This window comes from Brassica napus, chromosome C5 (genome assembly GCF_020379485.1).
Source record: "Brassica napus cultivar Da-Ae chromosome C5, Da-Ae, whole genome shotgun sequence".
In the NCBI taxonomy this organism is placed as follows: domain Eukaryota; kingdom Viridiplantae; phylum Streptophyta; class Magnoliopsida; order Brassicales; family Brassicaceae; genus Brassica; species Brassica napus.
The window spans coordinates 34,710,800-34,723,188 of record NC_063448.1 but is presented as its reverse complement, the minus strand read 5'-3'; the positions used below and the strand labels follow the sequence as shown (position 1 = coordinate 34,723,188).

General features: G+C 36.0%; 1 protein-coding gene and 1 pseudogene across 1 annotated transcript; both read left to right on the top strand.

Moving 5' to 3' along the window:
- Nucleotides 1-2,238: 2,238 nt before the first annotated feature.
- Nucleotides 2,239-5,292, top strand: LOC125586847 (NAC domain-containing protein 16-like). The gene is made up of 5 exons (XM_048756600.1): nt 2,239-2,671; nt 3,205-3,482; nt 3,559-3,879; nt 3,964-4,570; nt 4,712-5,292. The coding sequence occupies exons 1-5, from the start codon at nt 2,497-2,499 to the stop codon at nt 5,080-5,082; spliced, it is 1,752 nt and encodes a 583-aa protein (XP_048612557.1). The 5' UTR covers nt 2,239-2,496; the 3' UTR covers nt 5,083-5,292.
- A 1,083-nt stretch (nt 5,293-6,375) lies between these two features.
- Nucleotides 6,376-10,663, top strand: LOC125586848 (annotated as a pseudogene).
- Nucleotides 10,664-12,389: the final 1,726 nt, after the last annotated feature.

Here is a 12,389-nt window from a genome sequence, read left to right as displayed (position 1 = left end):
GGTTTGCTCTTGCAACTAAACAAAAACCATCGTATGTTTAGCAAAACTCACGTATAACACAATTACGTTTGTTGTTCAATAATTGTTTTCGATAACATGATGTTTGATAAAAGGTTTTCAGTATAATTCAAAGCAAGTTTTCAATATAATTTGATCAAAGCTTTAGCGTACACCGTACACATGGATGTGATATCTGAAGAAGAAGAAGCATAATTTTGGTATATATTTATTTTCTTTCTCATAGTTTTCTTCAAATCATAATACGACTTAGCAGTCGAATGTGGTTTTTTGTATATTAACATTATAGTCCGTAAACAATCAGTCTAAATTCTTTATAAAGCCGATGAGTAAACGATGATCTATGTATAATATTCAAGCAGTGGTTGTATAATATTAGAGTAGTTTCACTAAAATATATTTAGACCAACATCAGTGGATAATATAATCAATATACGGTTTATAGATTCTTCATGTTGGTTAAGTGGTATTTAAATTTCAATTTAACCGAACCATAATCAATAAAATAATATCTTCATATAAAATTTAAAAAGACTTGAACAAAAACTTCATTAACCGTGTAACACATTTATAGACTTAGGGGGATTTAGGTAAGTATATATTATGTTTTTAGTCACCAAGAAAGTTAATAAATACAGAGAGCTTAATCCACTAACTATTATATACATGGAATATACATGCTTGATCGTAACTTCTTCATAATCAAAAATGGTAATTTTTTCAATACTATAAATAATTTGGCACCAAGTAATGTTGAATGTGTATCCAAATTTCTATAATATAGTTTATATGTTTATAAATATTAATTATGTTTAGCTTTAAGATAATCAAATAATTTAAATTTTTTATTTATAAGTCGAAATGCCAAAAAAAAAAAGAATTACTAGAGTACTTTTTATCTAAAACATTTTATATTATCTTAATTTTTATCTGAAAATTCAAAAAACTTGATATTTAATTTGAAAACTCGATTTTTGACCTTTTAACCTGAATTAATCGATAAACCAAAACCGAACGAGAACCGAAAGAGATCCAAAATTACGTCGGATATAGGCTGGTCCTAACTTTGTTACTCAAACCGAACCAAAACCCAAATAACCAAACCAAACTTTCTAAATACATGAACGGATGCTAAACCAAACCAAAAACCAAAATAACTGAACCGAAACCAAACCAAACCTTCATCAAAAATCCAAAACGCTTTAAAATGAAGTAGTCCATTAGAAAACAAATTATATAATTAACAAAAAAAGTCAAAATTATTTTATATGGCCAAAATATTAATTCGATTAAATATATAAATTTTAGTTTTTCTATGCAATATTTTCTAAATAATCTTTATATAAACTTATCATGTGCAAGGTGCATGTATCCTAGTTAATTATATAGCATAGTTTTTAAAATATTTCACCTAGAACTAAGTTAGGTCCAACTTATATTTTTGTTTTAATAGTATTGATTTACCCTAATCAATTTTGGAAGGGTTTAAAACTTAGTTGGAAAGTAGTGAGTATCATTTAACTTTGGGTTTTACTCGTATTCTGGAAACAAGAGGAACAAATAGAAAATGAACGTAAAGAAATAAAATTGCAGGAATAAAAAGAAATAAAATTGCAGAAATAAAAAGAAATAATTGTTCTTTCTCAAATTTAACAAATAATACTTTTAAGGTCCGACTGGTGACCATTCTGGAAACAACAGGAACGAATAGGAAAGGAACGTAGAGGAATAAAATTGCAGGAATGAAAAAAAATGGTTGTTCCATCCCATATTTAACAAGGAATAACTTTGTTCTTTATTTCTTTACAAAAAAAAAAGAATAGTAGGAAATGAGAAGGAAAATTTATTTCTTGTGAATGGTGAATTTTTTTAGGAATGTTAGGTAATGCATTATTCTTTGTCGTTCATTGGTCACCATTCATACCTTTGTTCTTTATTTCTCTATAAAAAAAGAATGGTAGGGAACGAGAAGAAAAAAGTATTATAACGGTGATAGTTTTTATGAAACTTTAGGAAATGCATTTTTCTTTCTTTTATACTAGTAGTAGTGGAATATTCCTGTCTCCTGGATAAAGTCAGAGTGCACAAAAAAATGGATAAAGTCAGAAATGGAAAGTCAGAGCTGTGGGCCCCGCAGTCGTATTCAAACCCCAGCAGCACGTAGGTTCTTGGAAACTTCGTACTCTCTAAAAAAGCTGACCGAAAACCCTAGAATATTAGTAAGTATTATCGCCTCTTTGACCGGACCAAACAAAATATATCCCTCGCCGATCAAAAACCCTAGAAGTTTAGTTCTCGCCTCTTGTTTCTTAAGATCGTGCCTGTGTTATGTAGGTTTGATTCGCTCTCTCCACTTTAATCGTGAGAGGAGAAGAGAGGAAGGAGATCACGTTTGTTCTGTTCTGTATAACGGTTTGCTTCTCGTTGACCCGTATCGATTCTTTTTGTTTGGGCTGAAAGACAGATTCTTTGTCGGAGATGGCGAATTCGTGTTTGAAAGGAGGTCGATTCAGCGCACCAGGGTTCCGGTTTCACCCTACGGATGAGGAGCTGGTGGTGTATTATCTGAAGAGGAAGATCTGTGGGAGAAAGCTTAGGATCAACGCCATCGGTGTCGTTGATGTCTACAAAGTGGATCCTACCGAGTTGCCTGGTAATTTTCATATCCTTTTACTTTACTCGATTCTCACGCTACGCTTTAGATCTCCTTCACATGTGGTTCTCTGTTTGCTTTCTTAGGGTTTGCTTTGTGATCGTTACCTAAAGGCTATATAGTTTTAGGATTTTGTAGTTTTCTGGTTAATCAGTTTGATCATTGACTTGTTTGAAAAGTAAACGATCGTATCACAATTCGTATGTACAAGCTTTGATCTTACTTTAAAATGATTTCTTTTTGTAAAAAAAGAAACCAAGAAACCATACAAAACGAAATCATTTTAACATAAGTAAGATCAAAGCTTGTATATACGAATTGTGATACGATCGTTTACTTTTCAAACAAGTCAATGATCATTTTAACACAAGTAAGATCAAAGCTTGTACATACGAATTGTGATACGATCGTTTACTATTGACTTTATTTATTATCCATAACGTTTAGGTTTTGATTCATTTTTTTTTTCCAAAACTATGAACACATGTATCTGCGTTGAAATTAGTTTTCTAACAGAACTGAACATGAGGCAGGTCTGTCGGTATTGAAGTCTGGAGATCGGCAGTGGTTCTACTTCACTCCAAGGAACAGGAAGTATCCAAACGCAGCTAGGTCGAGTAGAGGCACTGCAACTGGGTATTGGAAGGCTACAGGGAAGGATAGAATCATAGTGTACAACTCAAGATCGGTAGGACTCAAAAAGACTCTTGTTTTCTATAGAGGTCGTGCACCTAATGGTGAGCGTACTGACTGGGTGATGCACGAGTACACCATGGATGAAGAAGAACTCGGCAGATGTAAGAACGCCAAGGTAATTTTTAATAATAGTCAACATTATATGTTGGTCTCCTTCGTTTGTATTAACTAATATGCCTTTTGGATTTCAGGAGTATTATGCTCTTTATAAGCTGTACAAGAAAAGTGGGGCTGGTCCCAAGAACGGTGAAGAGTATGGTGCTCCGTTCCAAGAAGAAGAATGGGTCGATGATGATGATGATGATGATGATGATGATAGAGAAGATGCAGATAATGTTACTGTGCCGGATGATCATGTGGTCCGTTACGAGAATAACCCTCGTGTGGATGATGGTGTTTTTTGCAATCCTGTCGATGTTCGGTCAGATGATTTCAACAAGCTTCTCAACGAGATCCCATATGCACCAGGGCTTGCTCCAAGACAAATGAACGACCTTTCTGGTGTTATGCAGGTCAGTTTCTTCTCTCTTCTAATGTGGTTTAATATGCCTCATTTTGTAATGCTTTCCTCACTAAATAGATACTTGTACTTGCAGGTTAATAACGAAGAAGAGATACAGAGCACGTTGCTGAATAATTCTTCTGGTGAGTTTCTTGCCCCCTCGGAAGTCGGAATGTTCTTGCCAAATTACCAGCCAAACAGCATGCACTCGAGCTATCAGTCCCATGCAGCAAACTCATTTGATGCTACTGAGGTCAAGTCAGCTTTTAATGCATCTGGTATGGCACCTTTTCTGTTTGAGAAGGAGGATTACATTGAAATGGATGATCTTCTCACCCCTGAACAAGGAGCTGCTTCAGTTGAGAAGCCTGCACAGTTCTTGAACCCCGGTGAATATGAACACTTTAATGACTATGACCAATTGTTCCATGACGTCTCCATGTCTTTCGATTTAGAACCTGTGTTTCAGGGAACTTCCGCAGATCTGACTTCTCTGAGTAATTTTGCTAACGACGGAAGGCAGCACTTCCTTTATCAACAACAGTTTCAGAACCAGACCCTTGAGAGTCAGGCCAACATCTTCATGGATCCTAACCCAAATGTCAATCAATTTATTGACGATATGTGGTTTAAAGATGCTCAGGCTGATCTCTATGATCAAACACAATCTTCTTCTCTAGCGTTTGCTTCACCTTCATCAGGTACTTGAATGCTTTTTCCTGCATTAGTCTTTCACCTGAACCAAGACATGTATTTATATATCAAACCCTCTTGTATAAATCGTTATATGTAATAACCTTTAAACCATTCCTCTGATACTTGGTGAATACCAATTTGTTTAGGTGTGATGCCTGAATCCAAGAACCCTGTTATGAGTGTTAATGCCCAAGAGCAGGAATGCCAAAATGGTAGTGAAACAAGGACTCAGTTCTCCTCAGCTATGTGGGCCTTGCTGGAATCAATACCTTCAACACCAGCCTCTGCCTGTGAGGGTCCACTTAATAGGACCTTTGTGCGTATGTCTAGCTTGAGCCGAATCAGGTTCAATGCGACGTCAGTGACTACTAGCAAAGTTACCGCAGCAAAGAAGGGTATCGGAAACAGAGGTTTTCTTCTCTTATCAGTTGTGGGTGCTTTGTGTGCCATCTTCTGGGTGTTCATCATAGCTACAGTTGGAGTCCAGGGGAGACATCGTGACCTAAACTTAAGTTAGAAGAAAACATGATGCGCATTTAGTGGTCATGGAGTTGACGTATGATTGAGTCTTTGATTATGTATAGAGTTTGAAAGAGTTGCGAAAAATAACTCTTAACTAAAGGGTTTCTTCTCTTCTTCCTTATTTATGCTGAATCACAAATTAATCATAATATGTAGCGTAGCTTCATTAGATGCATAATAAGAAAAGTCATTTTTGCATTCGAAATAAAACCGCTTGGCTGAGGATGGAAAACATGCGTGCTACGTCACTTCTTATGTTAAAATTTTAAAACAGACTACAGATTTGATCACCATGATTAAAAGATCCACAAGTATGACCAAACATCTCAGCGGAGTTGAAAGAAATTGTAGAACTACAAAAGAGATTTCTCTGGCCGAAATGAAATTGCTGAATTTTTTAGTTAAAACGGTTAGATCTTTCCATAAGAAATTTTATTTTGTTGATTAATGTTTTATTTTGATTTGGTTTTCCAAATTACTTCTGTTTAAATAATAGAATGACTTTTTGTTATAAACAAACAATTTTGCTCATGCTCCAGCTGCTGTTTTTTCGATACTGAAACTTATAAGAAATTATCTACATTCAACTATTCTATCAATAACACACAAATTAGCTAAAATATTTGATTATTGAAAGTTGATTAACGATTTTGTCAGAAAATGAAAACAAAATATTGATAATTATATACTTTGTTTTTCAAAACAAATTTAAAATATTTTTTTCATTATTTTAATTAAATATTAAAAATGCAACAAAAAGTTAAATGTAAATAAGGGCATCATATTCTTAAACATAAATTCGCTCTTTCATTCCTTTAAACATGTTATTTAAGAATCTTCTCCGCGAGACACGTTTATCTGGAACTAAAAAAACAAACCGAACCGAATAAAAAAGAGGTTTGGTTCGGGTTTGGATTTTACTAATTATTCGAACGGATCATATATCTCTAGAACCAAAGAACTAGAGCCGGAGTGGAATTGAATCAAAAACCGAATGGATACCCAAATTTCTACAATTATATGCTTATAGATATTAACTATATTTAGTTTTAAAATAATTAAATAATTTTAAAATACCATTTATAAACCGAAATAACAAAAAAAAATACGAGAATACTTTTTATCCGGAAAATTTAAAATTATCCAATTTTTTATCGAAAAATCCCAAAAATCTGATATTTAATTAAAAACAAATTTCTGAATTTTAACCCGAATTAACCAAAAAACAAAATCGAACTAGAACCGAATGAGATCAGAAATTATCTCAGATATTAGTAGGTTCCTAATTTTGTTACCCGAATCAACCGAGAATAAAAAAAAAAACTAAATCGAACCAAATTTTCTAAATACCCAAATGGATCATAAACCTCTAGAAGCAAAGAACCGAACCAGAACCGAGAACCGAACCGGAACTGAGAACCGAATGAGCAGGGCTAACCCGATATATTATAGGAAAATATTTCTTCAATAATGGGCTGGAACAGAACGTTCATTGAGGCCCATACAGTTCTGGCTAAGTCCAAATAATCGAAAGGGTTAGCGATGTAGCAGACAGAAGCTGAGAGACGACATCAAACAGCCAACAAAAATCACTCAACCCTTGAGAAAAATTTCTTTGCTTTTTTCCCTTTATTCTCTCTGGCCGATCAAACTCTGCAGGAGCTTCAATCAAAACTGTACCTTCTTCTTCATCAAACCAAGAGAAACACTTGCATTCATTTCCAAGCTGTCACAAGGTTCAAATTGCATTTTAAATCTCTATTTCACATCTGAATCGATTATTATGGAGTTCAATTATCATATCTCAGACCTTTAAACACGGACATCCATAAAATTGTCGACCTGGATTTTTTATCAGTCCAAGCTTGACTTATACTCGCCGGTAATCCACAGAAACACAAACTCTGAAAAGAATTTTGGCTATTCCTCGACGATTCCAAACCCACTTCCATCTTCATGTTTTTGTGGCTGAGAAGTGAAGAAATTGTGAAAGAGAAGAAGAAAAATAGATAGGATAATGGGTTGGGTCGATTTTAATAGTTGGATTCAGATTCGAACTTGGACATGTTAAAGTTTCAAATATTCGATTTGATTCCAAAGAGTTTCACTAGATCTAATTAGCACTGCAGAGATACATTTCAAAGAGTTATGTAGCTGGAGACACATTTTAATATTTCAGATGGTTTAAGATGCATTTGCCAATAGTTGGTGTAGCTACAAATCTTTTTTCTAAGAAGTAAAGAACCTAGCCTGAAAGCCGATGGCTAACCAGATCTATTATAGGAAAATATTTTCTTGAATAAATACAGTTGTGGCTTAGTCCAAATAATCGAAACGGTTTGGGAAGTAGGAGACGACATCAAACCAGCCAACGAAAATCACACAACCCTTGAATAAAATCTCTTTTGCTTTTTTCCCTTTATTCTCTCTGGCCGATCAAACAATGTTTCAATCGCAAGATGTTTCTCTCAGTATCATGTAGGATTGATTAGCCTTCTCTTCTGAATCGTGTAACACGACGAGAAGGGGAACTAGGGTTTTCGACTTTGCTCCTCGTTGGCCCAAACCAGCTATCTTTATCTACCAAGAGATCGGTTGTGATAGTTACGTAGATGGCGGATCCTTGTCCAAATTCGTGTTTCAAAGAGGGTAAATTCACCGCGCCAGGGTTTCGATTTCACCCGACAGACGAGGAGCTTGTCATGTATTATCTCAAGAGGAAGATGTATAGAAAGAGGCTTACAGTCAATGCCATCGGCGTCGTTGATGTTTACAAGATAGAACCTGATGACTTGCCTGGTAATTGGAGTATATCAAATTCGTGCTTATGTTTTCTCAGTCTTTTTTTTTTTTTTTTGATATTTGGGTCTCTGAAAGTTTACATATTTACTGGCACAGGTCAGTCGGTGTTGAAGACAGGAGATCGACAGTGGTTCTACTTTACTCCAAGGAGCAGAAAGTATCCAAACGCAGCTAGGTCGGGTAGAGGCACTGCAACTGGGTTTTGGAAGGCTGCAGGGAAGGATCGAGTCATTGTCTACAACTCCAGGTCGGTAGGACTCAAAAAGACTCTTGTTTTCTATAGAGGTAGGGCACCTACCGGTGAGCGTACGGACTGGGTGATGCATGAGTACACTATGAATGAAGAAGAACTCGACCGATGTACGAACGCCAAGGTATTTATTACCATCATCTGTTGGTCCCTTTCTTTTATTTGTTCTAAATTACTAGGGGTTATTGGTTCTTGTATTTTAATGGATTTGAAAATCCGAACTAAATTAGTAGGTGTTATTGGTTGTCGTATTTTAATGGATTTGAAAATCCAAACTAAATCTAGTGTTATTGGTTCTATGATTTTCAAATCTGTATTAAAATCATGTGTTATTGGTTTAATGATTCATAAATTCTATATCAAATCAAGTGTTATTCAATCATACGGATTTACTAATATATTTGATTTAATAATGGATTTGAATGGATTTATTTGGATTTTTTAGTTAAAAATACAAAGACTCAAATCCGAGGAAAAACCTCCGGATTTGCATATTTTACTTGGATTTATAAATACTATATAGATTTCTAAATCAATCAAAATATATAAACCAATAACACCTCCTTAGTGTTATTGGTTCTATGATTTTCAAATCTGTATTAAAATCATGTGTTATTTGTTTAAAGATTCATAAATTCTGTATCAAATCAAGTGTTATTCAATCGTACGAATTTACTAATATATTTGATTTTATAATGGATTTGAATGGATTTGTTTGAATTTTTTAGTTAAAAATACAAATACTCAAATCTGAGGGAAAACCTCCGGATTTGCATATTTTACTTGGATTTATAAATACTATATAAATTTCTAAATCAATCAAAATATATAAACCAATAACACCTCCTTAATAGTTTATCTGATTTAGATTTTTCTCTCTTCAGGATTACTATGCTCTGTATAAGCTGTTCAAGAAAAGTGGGTCTGGTCCCAAGAATGGTGAGGATTATGGTGCTCCTTTCCAAGAAGAAGAATGGGTTGATGATGATAGTGAAGATGGAGATGGAGATGATATTGGTCTGCCAGAGGAACCTCTGGTTCGTCATGAGGATACTCGTTTTGTCGATAACGGTAGACTTTTCGAGCCTGTAAATGTTCAGTTAGATGATTTCGAGGACATTCTCAATGGATTCCCACGTGCACCTGGGGTTCCTCAGATTTGTATTAATGGCCTTCCTTCTAGTGTTTCCCAGGTCAGTTCCTTCTCTCTCTCAACAAGGAAGAGGAAGATGGTTTTTGCTACCAATCTATAGTAGGATGACGCCTTAATTTCCATGTCCATTTAATTCTGCTTTACTCATTACATAGATAATAGCTTTACTTGCAGGTTAACAGGGAAGAAGAGATGCAGAGCACGTTGGTAAAGAATTCTTCTGGAGAGTTTCTTAAGCCCCAGCAGACGGGAAGGTTCTTGCCAAACGGCGAGCCATACATTAGGCCCTCGAGCTCTGGTGTGGAGCCTTTTGTGTTTGAGATTGAGGATTACATTGAAATGGATGATCTTCTGGCCCCTGAGCTCGCAGTTGAGAGACCTGCACAGTTCTTGAACCCTGGGGAATTTGGAGACTTTAATGAGTTTGACCAATTGTTCCATGACGTTTCCATGTCTTTGGATATGGAACCTATTGCTCAGGGAGCTTCTGTACATCCGTCTTCTCCCAGTAAATTTGCCGACAACACATCCAACGAGAAACAGCAGTTCCAGGACCAGATCCCTGAGAACAAGGTGAACAACAACAATCTCGATGATTTCACTGACGATATGTGGTTTCAAGATGATGATGATCAGGCTGTTCGCTTTGATCAACCACAATCTATTACCAACCACAATCTATTACTTCCGGAGCATTCGCGCCTCTACCCTCATCAGGTGCTTAATACTCATGCTCAGCTCAAAGCATTATAATTCCCTCTTTTTAGAATCTTTAAACGCAGTAGCCTTTCCGTTGATATTCTGTGAACACTATTTGCATAGGTGTGATGCCCGGTTCCACAAATCTTACTGTAAGTGCCCAAGACCAGGAAGGCGGGAATGGTGGTGGAACAAGCCCGTTCACATCGGCTCTGCGGGCATTCATGGATTCAATACCTTCTACGCCAGCCTCTGCGTGTGAGGGTCCTATTAACCGGACCTTTGTGCGTATGTCTAGCTTTAGCCGTATCAGGTACAGTAAAAAGGCTAATGGAACGCCACCAGTGACTAGTACCGTAGCAGCAAAGAAGCGTAGCAGAAACAGAGGGTTTCTTCTCTTATCAATTGTGGGTGCCTTGTGTGCCATCTTCTGGGTGTTCATAGCCACGGTTCGAGCTTCCGGGAGACCAGTCTTGTCGTGAAAGGTGGTTTTGTTGAACCAGATTTATCTTAGTTACATGTAAGTTAGAAAAAACCATGATTCATGTTAGTAATAATGGAGTAATTATTAAGCAATTCTAATACATGAGTCTTTGAATATGCACGTAGTTTGAAAGGGTAAAGAATGTTAAATTGCTGATAAAAGAGTTCCGTTTCTTCTTGGCCGTTCAATTCTTTTTGTTTGCATATCGTCTGGGTTATTCACAAGATAAGTTTCCAGAATGAACAGTAATTATAAGCTAAGGTACTGTACAGACTGTTTTGTTTGGTTTGATCACAAAGCATTATCTTGAAAAGGTATGGTGAATCATCTTTGTCGTGGATGATGATGATTGGGATCTTGGTTTGGTTCCTGGAAACTTCAGTGAGCAAATGGAGTAGGATCCATAAGAATGTGCAAGCTTGAGAAATCAGAGCAGGTTCCGACGGTGCAACCAGCCGAAGTTTCTTCTATTGTCATATAGCTATTAGTAGTACTACCCACTAATCCCAAAAATAGACATGGAAAATAGGTATATATATATATATATTTTTAAGCTGATTTATCGTGATATTATAATTATGAGAAAGATAGACGATCCGACAACCGACAATACTACCTGCTTTATAAGGATCTACGTTTAACTGTATCACCTGAGCCGTCCTACGAAGATCACGCCTGACCGAGTTTACTTGCACCCTGTTGAAGATCCTTTGTAAGTCTTTCTTTTGTATCCTGCATAATTGTTTAATAAATTGTTTTTTTCGAAAATTGAAACCTGGATCTGCTGGTGTAGAAGCATTAATGAACCTATTTAATAAATAGGTATATATCTAACCAGTAAAAATGTGATTGTGTGCTGGCAGAATGTAATAAGAAGACAGTATTGTCCTCGGGTAATAGACGTTTCGAGTTTGCGGATATAGAGAAAGTATGAGATTTAGGTGAATGGAAAGATTTGCAAAGATTTACTAGCGATTATGTCAAGATTCTCGAAACATGCCAGAGTAAACGAAGATGTACAGTTGCATGTGAGCTTAAACCCCAACCACATATAATCTGACACAAACGGCGCAGCTGAAAAACCAAATCATATATGTAGCATTTATATCAAATGGAGACACAGCAGCGAAGACTCTCCGATGAATCCCTTATGATGAGATTACTTTGTCCCTTATTCTTTTAAAGGAATATCAGATAGCTTGAGAGATAATTGGGTCGCAACTGAACTTGATGATTGATGGAATAGGTTTGAATTGTCTTCAATGAAGATATATGAACTGATCAACACTTGTGTAGATGTGCCCTTGATCGCGAGAATGAACTCACAAGTAGGATCAAGGACGAGTTTTGTTTGCAGAGAATGAACTCCTAGCAATCGATGTTCAAAGATGAACAAAGAATTCACATATAAGAAGAAGTTTTGATTGATAAAAGTGAATGAATTTTCTATCTGCAACAGCATAAGTTTAAGTAGAAAAGAAGATTAAAACGTAGAGTCCTAAGAGAAAGACAAAAAGTCTTAATTGCAGAAAATAAGAAAAATACTTAGAAAAACTAGGTAAGACCAAAGACCGAGCAATGGAAGAGTTGAGCTGGTTATTTGACTTGATCTTCAACTCGATTTGGGTCTGGTGTAGGATAAACCAAGAAAACAATTGCATTCTTCAATTTCCTGGTTCGAGATCTCGTAATAGACCAAAGATAATGGGTCCTCTTGGGCTGAGAAATTCTAAGTATCACAAAGTCCATCTAGGTCCAAGTAAGATTCAGTGTCACTCATCTCGTCCAGCTCCATGCATTTTCGGGATCACTTGATTGTTGTATTCACTCAGGTTTATCAACAGGTTCTACATCTACATAGTTGCATCCACGGATTTCCATCGATAGGTTCTGCATCCACAGAGTTGCATCCAC

Excerpts from the sequence above, each read along its gene's own strand:
- LOC125586847 (XM_048756600.1), top strand. The coding sequence starts at position 2,497 with ATGGCGAATTCGTGTTTGAAAGGAGGTCGATTCAGCGCACCAGGGTTC. Across the intron at positions 2,672-3,204 it reads GGATCCTACCGAGTTGCCTG|GTCTGTCGGTATTGAAGTCT; the intron begins GTAATTTTCATA and ends AACATGAGGCAG. Across the intron at positions 4,571-4,711 it reads GTTTGCTTCACCTTCATCAG|GTGTGATGCCTGAATCCAAG; the intron begins GTACTTGAATGC and ends CAATTTGTTTAG.